Source organism: Cavia porcellus, unplaced genomic scaffold (genome assembly GCF_034190915.1).
Source record: "Cavia porcellus strain 051 isolate PalLab524CR breed Dunkin Hartley unplaced genomic scaffold, mCavPor4.1 scaffold_9, whole genome shotgun sequence".
NCBI lineage: Eukaryota > Metazoa > Chordata > Mammalia > Rodentia > Caviidae > Cavia > Cavia porcellus.
Genome location: NW_026947492.1, coordinates 35,213,982 through 35,229,648, shown reverse-complemented (window position 1 = coordinate 35,229,648; position 15,667 = coordinate 35,213,982). Strand labels below are relative to the sequence as shown.

The 15,667-nt window shown below is 36.7% G+C and overlaps 1 protein-coding gene across 4 annotated transcripts in view; it reads left to right on the top strand.

Annotated features, from left to right (window-relative positions):
* Nucleotides 1-15,667, top strand: part of Arhgap42 (Rho GTPase activating protein 42) — a 239,955-nt gene that overhangs the window by 46,008 nt on the left and 178,280 nt on the right. For all 4 annotated transcript variants that reach the window (XM_063256192.1, XM_063256193.1, XM_003472736.5 and 1 more), the window contains exon 2: nt 14,677-14,772. In XM_063256192.1, the coding sequence (XP_063112262.1) occupies nt 14,677-14,772 (96 nt within the window). The remainder of the gene's footprint in view (nt 1-14,676; nt 14,773-15,667) is intronic.

The following is a 15,667-nucleotide window of genomic DNA, read 5'->3' as shown; positions in this document are numbered from 1 at the left end:
CGAGGACTTTGGCTGCATTAAAAATACTGCCATCATGTAACAGTGAATTGTTATCGTTTTTGGGCCCACATTGAGTAGGCTGAGTACAGGCCTACTAACCAAACACCACAGACCAACACATAGTTATAGTTTTGGAAGATAATCCTCCTTAAAAATCAAATAGCAGTAATGATGAATTAGCTGGATATGGTGATCCATACCTGTAATCCTACCACTCAGAAGGCTGAGGCAGTAGGATCACCATAAATGTGAGGCCAGGCTGGGATCTAAAAGGGAGTTCAGGACTAGCCTGCATTATATAGTGAGACCCTGTATTAAAAAAAAAATCCAAAAAAAGATAGATTATTTACTCTTACTGTGTGAAGTGCTATCATTTGCAGGCATGATTTCTGTGGTCATTATAACCTATGAACTAGAATAGTTGTACAATTGAGGGATGTATTAATGTTATCTCCATTTTATAGGTAGGTAAATTGAAACTTGGGGAGCTTATGCTACTGAAAGGGTTGCTGGCCCAGACCGGACACTGTAGCCAGAAAAGCCTCAGCCGGAATTAGGGAGCTCCTGCCTCCCCCGCCTCTAGAGATTTACCTGTAACCCTATACCCCCACCCTTCGAAACCTTCCCCTGGCGCCAAACGTGTGCCAGTGAAATACCTGTGCATCTCTAATGGTCTTAGGGCACTGCCCTAAGCGTAGGCTACTTATATTCCCCCACGCCAAGTGTCGGGGGAGAGATCGCCGGCCCCGGGTGGAGATGCCACGCCCCAGGGGGTCGGAGGTGTCTCTCCCCGCATTCCCAAAATAAAGGTTACTTATATTTTATACTTCTTATCTTTTCAGCCGCCGCCAATCCTCCTCCTCTTCTCCTTTCCACAGTTCTATCACTACTTACCTTATTCACATGGCCAAAGAGTTTAACTTGTACTTTGACAACAAAATATCTCATCATTGTTTAAAAGGCAAACCTAATTTTCATAAGAATATGATTTGGGGAAATAGAAACGCACTGTAGATCTTTCTGTAATGGTTGATGCTTATGAAACTTAAAACAAAATTTTAACTGAATGGTTACTGTACCAGGCCTGATTAGACCACCAGAGTAATTCTTTGAAAGCAGTGGTGAAAATTTAAAGTTATCTGTGAAGTTTGTGGGGTGCTTTTGTTAGCAGACACTGCTTTTTTTTTGCCCAACTTTTTAAGATCTTAAGTGAAAGCCATTTTTCCTGGCTCCTTAAAACTCATCTATTTGATTTAATAGTTGATTTGATTTGGAGTGATAATGAAGTGTGTTTATTTTCTGGGGCTCTGATTTTCTCTTCTTCATAATAACTTTTATAACTGAAAACAAGTTTGTATCTGATTCACTTGGCTTCTTATCTCTAACTGATTTTTAACAATCTTGGAAAGCCCTGAATTTACCTTTACTAAATATTCTGAATTCTCTTCTATTTATTGACAGCACCCTACTGTTAAGATCCTGTGCTGGTTATAGTAAAGTCCTGAGACAGCCTCTTAGACATATTGTCTAGGAGGGATCAAGGAATGTAGATACAAATAAATTACTTAGTCTATTTACTAAGTATATACAAAGTAATTTATTTAGTATATGGATGTCCAAGAAAGAGGTAGAGTAGTGTAATATTTCTGAAATTTTTCTTGAAGTACATCTAATATCAGAGTAGGAAAAATACACCTTTTTCAGTAGACTGAGGCCACAGCCCAAGCTGGCTGCCTCAATAGAAGTATCAGTTACAAGTTAATTTCTGTGAATTCTACTTTTTTGTAATACGTATTTGCAGGTTAATCTTGATCATCAATTTACCTGGATTAAAAGATTCCTGGAGAGAAGTGGGTAGATTGTGAGGGACCCTCCTGAGGAGTTTGTGCTGAATGGGCTATTAGGAGGTGGGGTCCTAGTTGGAGGAAGTGGCCCCCAGAGGCATGACCTTGGGGACCATATTGGTCCCTAGCCCCTTCCTCTGTGCTCTTTTCCTGGTTCTGTAAGTTAGAAACTTTCCTCTACCATGGCCTTCCATCTGATGTTTCTGCCTCGGATCCAGCTGATCATGGACTGAAACTTCTGAAAGTTATTTTGAAGAGGCAGATAAACTCTTCTTCTTTTATTTATGCCAGGTGTTTTGTGTCAGTAGTGGAAAGCTGACAACTATACTATATATCAAAGAAAAAGGTGACACAGCATAAAATAACTTGGCTTTCTTCTCCCAATTTTCAGATAGAAATTGTAGCACCAGGAAGATATACTAAGAGGAGCCATTGTTTTCAGAATGTGTGAAATGTCCTATTTTGGTATCTGTAAGTCAGCAGATACTTTGCTCTGATTAGACAATATAGGGTAGCTTTAGGATTAATCTTCCAAGAGACGAGTTTAAACATTCTTTAAAAGGCTAAAAGGAGGCTTAATCGACTTCCAGGAGAACATGACAGATAGATAGCAGCAGCTATGGAGGCTCTCTGAGATATCCCACTTAAAATCCAGGAATGGTGCAGGGTGAGAAGTCCTAAGCAAGGGGAGATGTACCCTGCCAACCCAGGAACGAACTAAACTAAGAGAAACCAACTGGAAATGCAATCCCGGTGCTATAACAGGAACAGATAAGGTCTCAGTGCGGAAGCTGGAGCCCGTGCCACTGGAAGCCGCAATTTGAATTTCTTGCAGCCGCTGCTGCATCCCAATCATCACGGCAAGGAGAGAGCTGCGAAAGCTCAGAGTGGGAAGCGGTGAATGGAGTTGAGAGCAGGACTGGCCAGGAGCCCAGCATCGAACTGCGGTGAGTGAGCGGATCGGGGATCTTTCCATAGTAGGAGGCTTCAGCAAAGGACATACTGGGACTGGGCAGACTAGCCGGAACAGGACGCTGCAGTGTCCTTAGTCGCATATTCCCCTCTCAAGCAGGATTGGTGGGGAGTGCCTGGCTTGGGTGATGCCACTGACTTAAGACCCAGTAGGTGAGTACAACACAGGTCCCAGCGCCTGGAGGTGCACCCTAGCAGTAAAGCCTTCGGTAGGTTGACCTGGAGGGGTGGGCCCAGCATAGGCTGCCCAGGTCTGTGTTTCCCTAGTACACTGCAGTGGGCGGGAACACCTAGCCAGTGCAATTCAAACAAACTGTAACCAACAAAGAAAGAAATTGGGCCTCCTATATACGCTTGTATGAAAGGAACAGAAAATATGGAAAGAGGCAGCAACTAGAAAGGGTCCTCAGCCCTCAATGCTGAGAAACATGCTATATCAGACAAGGCACCAGTAGACATAAAGCAGTATCTCCAGAGTCTCATAGACGAGTTCAAAAATGAAGTTATTAACGACCTAAAGCAAGATATAAGTAGAATAGTTAAGAGAAATGCTAAGTACTGCCCAAGAAAAAACAGATGGTGGAATGGAAGAACAGAAAAAAAGGGGAGAATCATTTGAAAGAGAAAATAGACAAAACATAGAATATATGAAGCAGGTTCAAAGAGATTACCAGGAAACTAAAAACTCTATCGAAAGCTGGCATAACAGCCTGAAAGAAACTAAGGATAGATTATCTGAACTGGAGGGGCAGATTTGTAATGTGGGAGCATAAAATGAAAAAATTCTTAAAAATATCAAGAAAACAAACAGCAGTAATACAAAGGCTAGAAGATGATAAGCGGATCTATAACTTAAGAATTAAGAATATAAAAGAAGTAGGGACATAAACAAAAGGACTACAAAAGCTATTCACAGAAATAATCCAAGAGAATTTCCCTAATTTAGCAAAAGGTAAAGATACTCAGCTGTATGAGGCATACAGGACCCCAGCCACCTAGAACTCAAACAGAGCTACACCCAGGCATATAATAATCAAAATTCCAGAAATCCAATATAAGAACAGAATATTAAAAGCTGTCAGAGACAAGAAACAGATCACTTACAAGGGAACACCCATCAGAATTACAGCAGACTTCTCAGCACAAATCATCAAATCATGAAGAGCGTGGGGGAAATAATTCAAGCTTTGAAAGATAATAACCTCCAGCCAAGATTGATATATCCTGCACAACTGTCCCTGGAAATTGATGGAAAAACAAAGTGCTTCCAGGATAAAGAGGAACTAGGGGAATTTGCAACCACCAGTTCAACTCTACAGAGAATACTGCAGGATATTCTAAAAAAGGAAAATACCAAGATTCCAGAAATATTGGCAGAGAGGCCACAATGAATGGAGCAGAAAGAGAAATGAAGAAGACAAACTGACAACAAATGACAGAAAAAGAGCTCAACAGAAATGAGGCAGAGAAGATTGGATGGTAGGAACAGCTATTTTGGAGAAAACAAAACATCATAATAGCTAGTGCTGATTTAATATCATCTTGTTTTGAAGTTCCATCAAGCTTTTGTCCTTCTGTCTCCATTGGTCTTAACAGATTGTATCTTATTGGATTTTATTATATGCGATAATATAAACAAAAGCTTTTATAGACAAGGAGATTATACAGAAACCGTTGTTCATTTTCTGTTAGTTGGTTCTAAATACCCTGTCATAATGTCATTCTCTTGAATGGTTTTACATTGTCTGGATATGTTTGGTGCTACAGTATATGAAGTTATACTCAAAGATTTCAAGGAAAGAGACACTCTGGTAACTATTTTTGTGTCAGGATATCTTGTGGTGAAACACTATTTTGCTTAAATGGTTATGTTTTGACCTGCGCTGTTTTGCTGTTATGCCATCTTTTATCTCAATCTCCTTTTTTAAAATTATTTGCTTTTTTATTTTTTATCTTTTTAATAAAGGGAAAAATAAATAAAAAATAGCAGGATACATTATAGTAACCTACTTTGATTTCCTATTAACTTGATTTGAAACCCTGCATTACCCTCACCATCTTGATTTTCCCCTATTCTGCTTAGCTTGATAGTACCAAGTTCAAAAGTATAGGCAACAACTGTGAAGACAATAAGATTCGTTATGACGCCCATTCTGGTTGACTATTATCTTCTTTTAAAGTGCTGTAATGTCTCCAATGTTTTGGTTTTATTCTTTACTCTTTTGTTCAATTTTATTATAACTGATGATATAGGCAGTTCTTCTTAAGATAGCAAGAGGCAGTATGGTAACCATTGTTGATCACCTTGTATTTTGTTTTTACATTATCTATTATGTCCATCCTTTTGATTTGACTGACTCTGTTTTGATATGTCGCATTTGGTTTTACTCTCTTCAAAAAAAGTAATAAGAACTGTGGGAGTAATAAAACCCAAAAAGTGTAATTGTCATTGTACAAAAGAAAAGAAAAGAAAGTGCTCTAAAGGTTATAACTGCATATATGTTTAAGTGTATAAGATAGAGAACCATATTACTGAGTTTTGTTGGATCATTGAACAAAACTGTTTGCAGTCTCACTGTTTGAAAGTCCACTTTATATGCTTTAATTTTGTAACTTGAACAACTATTTCTAAGATAACAATATGTAATCTATTAACTAGTGATTTGTTACTGTTTATTTTTTAAATTTTGTATTACTTGTACCCTTTTTCTGTTTTTTTTTTCTCTTTCTCCTTAAATAAAATTAAAAAAAAAAAAAAAAGCCTAAGGGAAAATACTGTCTGTCAAGACTAGATCTTTATATCCTAATGATCTGCATTCCTTGCAAAGTATAATGCATCTGATCATGTAGCAGTTCCTTTCTAGTTTAGATTAGTTTCTTTGGCTGGAAACTTGATTGTGCAAATAATCTAAGAGAAAGGGAAATTTAAAAGGCATAGAGCAAAAGATGTGCTTTAATAGTCCAGTAAAAACAACTTTGTGTGGTACTTTAAAAGAAATTGAACTAGTCAAATCATGATTTCAAGAAGTTTATCTGGCATATGAAACCAAGAAGAACAGGATGGCAATAGGAAGTAAATTGTAAGATTTGGCAATAGGTAGATGTGTAAGATTAAAATATAAAGTGACCCCAGATCCCTTCCAGAGTCACTATCTTTGGTAGATATGTTAGGTAATTGAGAAAAGTGGGCTGCAGCTAAGGGTAGAACACTGAAACTTTCTACTAGTGAGTAGAGCAAAAGTTGTACTGGGAAGATACGTTAAGAGGATCCATAGCTTTCTGGCTATAAGAGTAAGTTATAAAAGTTCAGCAAATAATGGGAGATGAATGATTGTCTGGGAAAGAGGTCATGAGTCGGCAGGTGTATCAGGAAGCCAAGACAAAGTGTAAATAGGACAGGGAGGCTGAGAACTATAAACTCGTCCATGTTGGGAGGCAGAGTGTTTTATAATTAAAAAGAACAAAAAAGGCAGGAGGATATTTTGGAAAATTTTGCTTGGTATTTGAGCCTCTAAACTTAGGGGTTATCTGTGCACAAATACATAGATAGGATTTAACTAACAGCAGAAGGTGTTCAGCAAGGTGGCTGAAGACAAATTCCTCTGTAATTCAGAGTCTGGGAGAGAAACCTCAGGGGAGGCACCTGAGGTGAGGCTGGAGCAGCAGGAAGAGAAGCCAAGGAAACCACGGGATGCCTGTATTTCTTTACCCTTTGTTTTCAAGTTTTTTCCCCAGGGTAAGAAGATGGGGGTTTATCTTTTGAACTTTCGTTTTATAACTTGGGTTGTAGTAATAGCAAATCCTTATGGTTTTTCATTTTTAATTTTTATGCAATGTGTAGTTTTATAAAAACTGTGGATAAAATCCAGTCAATAGTTGGTTCCTATTTGGTACTTTAGGCCAGAATCTTCTGAAACTACTTGCCGAACAGGTATCATTTGTGGGGTTACAGACTATTTGGTCTTCATTAGGGGCCAGAATCATATTTTTTTCACTGAAGTGCTCCTGAAAATAGTAATTTAATAAACAAATATGTTTACAGTAAAACTTTTTAATTCTATATTTACCATCATAATAAATAGTGGTATAGCAGTCAACATTTGTTGAGAAACAATATTTCAAATTTCTTTACCAATTTTATATTCTAAACCAATTTTATATAATACTCATGACAGTCTTGCAAGAGATTGACTTCATCCCAGTGTACACAAGAAACCTGAGTTTCCTGGACACAGTATGCTGGATCTGAATGACAGTGTAGTAAATTGTATTGACACCCACGTCTGTGTACTTATGTCTGTGTACTCTTAACTGTGATATGAAAGAATGGTTGATTCTAATTGAAGGACTTCTTTCCACATCTGAGAGCCTTCAATGCATGAGACTTTATCACTGAAAACAGATATTTTTACTTGTATTGTATTGTATTGTATTAGAATGATGGATGTGTCCACTGTGAGAGATGGATGCAGAAATAAAATCTTAAATATACATGTTGTGTAGAAATAAAAAGACCATGTCAAATTAGGCTACTTCAATACTGTAAGTGTTCTTTATTTGTTAATGTCACACAATCAGAATTTTTCTAGCCAATTAGACAGAACAGAATGTAGAAAAGTTGTCATTTTAAAACTTTGTTGTAATAAAAGCCATAGAAGTTTTTAAATTGACAAGTTCTCATTGTGTTTTTCTTGTATTGTGCCACATTCAGCATTCTTTTTTCTGATTTTTCTCTAGCAATCCGACCTTTTAAGTTTTGAGATAACAGTAAAAACTTAATTGCAGTTATGATAAATGTTTAGTTGGTGGTTCTGTGACATATCTGCTATTTTTTAAATTAAATTAAGGCTTGCAGTTTCATGTTTCAGTACTATAAGCTTTTCGCCAATTTATCTTTAGTGGATTCTTACATTATGAACAGTTTAGTGTTGGTTTGTATTCCTCTGTCTCTCACATTGCTATGTATTTTGTTCAGTAAGGCAAATATAGATGCATATGTACCTAGTTTAAACCCTAGAACTTTATTCAATTATTTTATAGGATTAGAAAATACACAATGTGTAGTATATGCCTATAATCCCAGCATTAGGATAGTTGAGGCAGGAGGATTGTCATGAGTTCAAGGTTGGCTTGGACTACATAGTGAATCTAGGATGCCTGAGCTATATATAGTGAGAGCCTGTCTCAGAAAAAAAAAGTATGCATTTCTTCTAACTTTTAATATTGTATTTCATAAGTCTATGTACATTTTCTGCTAGATTCTTCCATCCTAAGCACAACTAATATTTTCTCATGATATTCCATTTTACTTGGAGTCTTGTTATCTTAAAATTTATACGGCAGAGGAAGGACGAGTTAAATGTTATCGAAAGACTGACATTCCCTTCAGTCTTTTTTTTTTTTTTTTTTTGGTCTTTTTCCTTTTTATCGGTACTGGGGATCGAACTCACGACTGTCTGCTTGCAAGGCAGGCACTTATGCCGTTGAGCTAAATCTCCAGCCCCCACTTCAGTCTTAATATTTGTCAGTCTTTGGGATTTGTCTATGATAGGCTAATAGGCTATAAAGAGAATCCGATTTAGAAAGCAGAAGGCCTCTGCAGGTTGGAGTCAGCTCTTTGACTATAGGTGAATTATCACTTAATTTTTCAAGTCCTTAACAATCATACCTTAGTATAAGAGTAAGTCTATAAGAACTTTGAAATAATAAAACATCTTACAAATGTGATTGCTATCTTTGTTGTGCATCTTTAAAGCTTCTCCTAAGTAGTAAAACATCATTATTTTGGAAATGGGATAACTCATCTCTTACAAATGACTGAAAAAGCCATGCTGGGACTTGGAAGTGTGAAAGAAAAGAAAGAAAGAAAGAAAAAGAAGGGAAGACATACAGCATCTGGAAGCTCCAAGTATTTTACCTGTCTTTCAGAAATGGATGGTTTCAACAGTTGAGCTCTTGTAGCTTAATAGATATGTGCTGGATAGTTGAGTAATACTCATAAATGGTAAAGTTTCTCACTTTCAGTATTATTTAAAATAGTGTGAGTGAATTAGATTTATGTGTAACTAACATGTAAATTAAGACAGAAAAAGTATCACAAGAGTCACACAACACATGGTAAGGGTATTTCAGAAGAAATTGGGACTTGGGAGAGATCATGAAGAAGGGATCATTTTGACTCTGGAACATGTAAAACAGTATCTTCCAAGTAGTTGATATACCAATAGAAGTATGTGTATAAGATAGTAGACAGTTTGTTTCTGATAATATATAGTGCGTTAGCTGGGTATGAATCTTGGTAGATGTGATTGACATGTAGGTAAACAGCTGCAGTTAGGGCTATTCTGGACACAGTATTACCATATTCTTGTTGATAGGTAGCTGCATTTTTCACATACCTGTTCTTAATGATTGCTCTAGGAAGTCTTCCTCCACAAACAAGCAGAGTTTATTGTTTATTGTGGGTATTTCTACTAAAGGATTGTGTGCAGAGCAGTGTGGCAGTGTGGTGAAGTAGGATTATGGAGTTGACTTCCTAGGTTAGAATTCTGATTCTACTGTGACATTGTTTTTTGCTATCTTCAGGAAATTACCCTCTCTGTAACTCAGCTTTTTCATCTGTAAAATGAAAGTGATGATATCTAGTTCTGGTAGCTGTTGTGAAGAGGAGTTAATTGAAATAAAATGCTTGGGAAACTTATCAGGTGCTAAGTCCTTTCCATGTTGTTATTAACTTCTATAGGATGATTTATCAGTTTCCTTTTGATGTAATTAATTACCTGCCTCATGCCCCTACTGACTTGTGCCCTTTTGGAGGGGAGGATCAATTCTGTTCATACCTTCGTAGCCCCATTGGTTCATATTGTTTGCCTTTTGCATAGTAGTGTAAATAATTCTGTAATGTATGTGTTTGGACATAGTGTTCCTATGAGTCTTGTTTAAATCCAATTCAGAGAAACTGAATTCCAGGAGGGACTGCCTTATACAAGTAGACTGACTTGTTGTACTTGTTTCCAAATAAATTTAACTCATTTCCATAGCTAATGTTGTAAACGTAGATCCATCAACAGCTTTTAAGTCTATATTTAAGACAAGTTATAATTAAACATTACCAGGTGTATGTATAGCTCTTATGAAATGAAATTTTAGTGTTTCATTAGCATCATCTAATCATGGATGCTGCAGCTTAATTCTTTGATGTAAACACATTGTTGACTAATTGAAGCTTCCAAGTTGTAATGTGAAAACATGTAAAGGCAATCTATGTTTCATTTGCAGGTTAGACAAATGGGAAGGATGTGTGGTGTGTGTGGCACTTGTGGTATCTTTGTGTGAGTAACGTTGCACCAGTTGATGAATGTTATTTCTGTACTTTCACTTTAAAATGTGACCATGTTGGGGCCTGGGGATTTAGCTCAGTGTCATAAGCGCCTGCCTTGCAAGCAGGCAGTCATGAGTTCGATCCCTGGTACCGATAAAAAAACGAAAAAGACAAAAAAAAAAAAAAAAAAAAGTGTGACCATGTTGCCTCCAACGAGGGTTATTTTTCTTGTTTGTCTTTATATTTGGGTAAAAATAGAGACATTTCAGTCTGAATGTTATCCCATTTGGCATGGTTTCTGTTTGTGTTTAGGAGAAAATGATTTTTCTGTTCATTATGATGCTTTAAAACAATACATTTTAAAATTTAAGTTTTAAAGTCTGTCTTCCTATTATGATTTAGATCAACTTTTAAAAGGATTTAAAATCAGTACTTCTCTTTTAAGCCTCTGATTTTCATTTAGAAACTTAGCTACAAAATTAGGGAATAGCTACACAATTGGGGAATAGTATGCCTCGTAAGATTTTAATTTTAGTGTTGAGTATTGAACTCAGGGTTTTGAGCATGCTAAGAATGTACCTTTCTACTGAATGTATATCGCTAGCTCATGTGATTTTTAAATCAGTGAAAGATGTTGAGCTTCGTGAAGGAGTTATTCATGTGTTCTCAGTTCCATCCAGTGTTGAAATAAGACACTCATCTGTTACATGAGAATACTAAAGAATAATACTGTCGTGGCTCAACTGCCTTATAGTAGTAAGCAAGAGAAAATTTGAAGCTCCTGTCAATAGCCTATTTTTTTAGCACTTTCCCCAGGTTACCTATGGTCAGCTGTGCTGCCTTCATGGTTGGACTTTGCTTTTTCCTGTTTTTTTTTTTTTCTTTCTTTCTTTTTCCTGAGATGTTTGACGTAGAAAAAGCCCATGTATTTTGAATGCTGTGTATCAGACACAATTTTTCATCTGTTTTAACTCCCTACAATTACCATAAAAGATAGATTCTGTTCCCCTTAACAGATGAGGGTACTGAGGTACGTACAAATTATGGAACTTAACCAGGATACTGAGGTGTACAGAAGGTTATAGAACTTAACCTATTATTACATCACAAGTTAAACTGGTAGAAAAAGGATTCCAACCCAGGTAATCTGCTTCTGGAGCTTTTTCAGTTGTTCATTTGTTTTACAAGAGTCAGGGTCTCATTGTGCAGTTCAGGGCGGCCTTGAACTCACTATGTAGCCTGGACTGGAATTTGCACTGACTTGAGTGCTGGGATTAGAGGTGTGAGCTATGATGCTCGCTTGTATTGTTAATTGCTTGGCTATATTGACCAGGTGGCTTACAAGTGGGTCAGTATGTTCTTGTTGGGATGGGAATTATTATAGTACATTTACTGAGATGTCTGTGAAAGGACAAAGCAGCTTACCTTTCTCATTCAGAGACGCCATGGGAAATAAAGGATAGTATAGACGGAAATACGAATTTACATGAACAGTTTCTTAGGACAGAACTTCTAGCTACTATAGCTCATTTGGGTTTGAAGGAAACCCAAAGGACTCTTGGATTCCTAAGTGTCTTGATCTGCCCATGTGCTCTGTCTCAATTTCTTCAGCCTCAGACCCAGGAATTGGGCATCTTCAGATTTAAATTCAGTAGAACATATTCTAAATTTATATTCTATATGTAAAGTTAAATTGAATATTTTTTCTCGGATTCAGCAAGAGTACTCATATATAGGTTAGCTTAAAAGGAATCATCTTTCTTTGTATTCTTATAATATTTGATGTAAATATTATTTTTCTACCCCCTAGTCAGAGGTGTACACTATTAGATAAATGCATATTTTCACACAGTGCCTTTCTATGAAAGGCTGTTCAACTTTTCTACCTGTGTGAGCTGGTAGATGTGAGCCAGATGACAACTGATGCCATATATTGAGGTGTATATTTTATACCAGGTACAATCTCATTTAATCTTCCTAACAACCCTGCAAGACAATTATTAGTTTCCTGTTGTATAGATAAGAAAAATTATCCTCAGGAGGGATGATTGATTTTTTAAGCCTTGTTACTACTTGATGAAGCCTAGTTCTGACAAAGCCCTTGTTTTTCTCATTGATTAATAATTCCCTAAGGAGATTACTTCATTTTCCTGAAAATCTAAAGCAAAATAGCTTTCTTGGATTCATGTACCTTCTTAGGTACAATGAATAGCTGATCCTAGGATTTTACCTTGTTTATGTGAAGACATGTTAATCTGACAGCAGCAGCCTCTTATCAGAGAATGGTTTAGTTTTTAAACCAAAGGTAAAAACCAAAGCAAAACATTCCAGTGTATATTTAAAACAATAAAAATGCAGCCTCTGAAACCTGTGGCTGTGGTCTTCAGAATTGCCCTTGATGAGCTCTTGGATCAAAGTGATACAGAAGGTGACCTTGGTGATTAAAGATCAACTTATTTTTCAGTGTTGACTTTGGCAGTTACTTGGGTGTGGGGTTTCATGTACATTATTGCCATTGCAGCAGTAAATCCCTGAGGAGCAATTGAGGCATGAAGCCACATCTGTCTCATTAAAGAAAATATGAAGGCAATACAGTGGCATTTACCTGAAATTTCAGCACTCTCGGGCTAATACAGTTTAGGAGAATCGTAAGTTTGAGACTTACCTGGGTATCTGAGTAACTTACGAGAACTTGTCTAAAATAAAAGTTAAGAAAAAATGCTCAGGATCTAGGTCAATATGACAGCCAATACCACAAGAAAAAAAACCACTTGTTAAAATGGTAAGAAAAATGTCATTTAGGACTATTATGATAGGTGTTACGATTCTTGTAGGAGGCAAGAGAAAGACAAGCTCAAATCCCAATATAGCAAGACTAAGTAGAGATTTATAGCTAGCACATGTAGAGCAATTTTAATAAGAGTTAGTGAGTAAAAAAAATGACTAAGTAGATATCAAGGGTAGTGAGGTTCTTGCTGTAAGTAGGCTAAGAAATCACACATAAAAGATGAGGACTGGGAATTTGAACACATATCGAGTGTGAGGGATTCTCTAAACTAACTTAGCAGGATCCTTGCTAAAACTGGGCCATGCAGACCTAGCAAGGATGGGACCAAGGTGGAGCCTGATTTGAGAGGAAAGTTAGAGGAGTCTGACTAAGTGTTAGTCAATGGCAGTGTTTGCCAATTCCCAGTGCTATATTAGATATAAGCATGTAGGTATTGAAAGTGAACCCGTACTAGCAGCATACCATGAAATAAGGTACACAGTGAATTCCAGAAAATAGGCTTTATTCTTGGTATAGACACCAGTGGCAGGGTGGACATAAAAGATCGTAGCAGCTCTGAGAGATGGGACCTTTATTCTCCCCAATGGCTATACTTTGAGGATTTTTTAAATTTTAATTTTATTTAACAGATGTAAACAATGCCAGGTGCTGTTCAAATCCTTTGCAAATATTAAACCATTCAGTCCTGAAAGCAGTCCTATGAAGTGTTTATACCATTGTTACTGCATTTTTATGTAAGAGAGGACAGTGGTCCAGAAGAGTTAAATAATCTGCCCAGTGCTACATGGTAAGCTAGTGGCAGGGCTTGGATTTCAGCCATGGCAGGTAGGCTTCCGATGGGACATTTTTAATCTCTGTCAGGTTGCTTCTTAGTCTGTTTCCTCCTAGGGATTTATGACCTTCTCCTTGGGCCAGGGTTACTTTTGTTCTGCCCGAAAATAAAAATAATTCTTTATCTGGATTTAGTCAGATTTCTGGCCTTGTTTAAACTCAAGTCAGGACTGGAAACTGTGTTTAGCTTGAATCTCCTGTAAATCACAAAGCTGTTTGTAAACACCCTTTCAGGTTATGTAATATTTTACCTTCTAGATCTCAGCCAATAGTTCATAGTGAGAGACACTTTCAGTTTTCCCACAGTCTATACAGTGTATTGTTGGTGACCATTTCTCATCAACAGTTGGATTTTTTTGTTTTCCACTGGCATCTTCCATGTCATTCATTTTTACAAGTAGTGCTTCATTTGTGATTAGTGCTTGGTAATTTTTTGATAAAAGGTTTGATAAATTGACTTCTAGATATTATATCCTGGCATTAAAATTCCATTTTTTCTTTCTTTCATCCTTTTTCCTCCTCCCTCCTTTCCTCCTCTCCCCTCCCGCTCCCTTTTTTTCTCCTCTCTGTGTCTCTGTCTCTGTGTGTCTGTCTGTCTCTCTGACACACACACACACACACACACACACACACACACACACACACTCACTCACTCACTCTCTTTAGGCTGGTCTCTTGTAACCCAGCCTGGCTTCACCCTTGTGATTCCCCTGCCTTGGCACACCCCCATGCTGGAAGTGCAGGTATATGCCATCACTTGCTATCAGACCTTTCTTAAAAAGGCAAGTCTCCTTTCAGCAGAGCAGATCAAGCTACTGAGATATTTATTTAGTAGTCTCCTTAAATTTTTAAAGTCATGTATTACTTGGATACTCTTCAGTATCTCATTTTTAAAGTTGTCTTCTATTTTTTAATTGCAGATCTATCTATAGCAGTCCAGAAATTTTCCCAATCATTACAAGACTTCCAATTTGAATGTATTGGTGATGCCGAAACAGATGATGAAATTAGTATTGGTAAGTACTCTGTACTTCAGTATTCTAAGTTACAATCTTCAACATCTGATTTCAATACGTATTTTATTGAAATCAAAGATTCCCGTACCAAAAAATAAACATTGAAATTATCCGTTTTATTAAAACTGACTGTAATTTTGAAATTCTGTGGAAGATAATAGTATGAATTGTTTTTAAATTGAAACTGTTGTTTTTTCCATAAGGAAATTACTTAATTGTATTTATAAAACCCAGGTCAGCCTTCTGAGAAAATGTGAGTTGCATTGTTTGTCGCTGCATCAAAGTAAATTGTTCATTCAAACAAGCATGTATTGTGCATCTACTATTAAATATGCTTGGTGCAAGTTTAGGAATAATCTCACTTTTTTTCTTTAATGCTGATTTCTTTTTTAACTTGAGCATTTGTTTATAAAACGAATCATTTAATTAATAAAGACGTATTAAACTAGGATTCTGGGAATTTGCCACAGTCTGACCTGGGGAACCCACACTTCTTTCCTACCGTGTGATTTCATTTCCTATAAAATGAAGAGGTTTGGTTATGTGACTTTTATCTGTACCTGAGTTCTGATTGTTTGAACATCAGATTCATGAAATATTCTATTTCCCTCCTTTAAAGAGCCCTACTTGCCATTTTATGATGTGAGATTCAGTTGTAGGCTTCATGTGTCTTATAATCACCAGAAAATATATATATATATATATATATATATATATATATATATATTTCAGAGAAAAACATTATTTGTACCTACTTTCCAGGTATAAAAAATATAGTATTACAAGTTTTAGAACAGTGATTCCCAACATTTAATGTACACATGAAATACTTCAAAATTTAATAATAATGCAGATTCTGATTCAGTAAGTCTGAGGCGAGGGTGATACTTCTGCA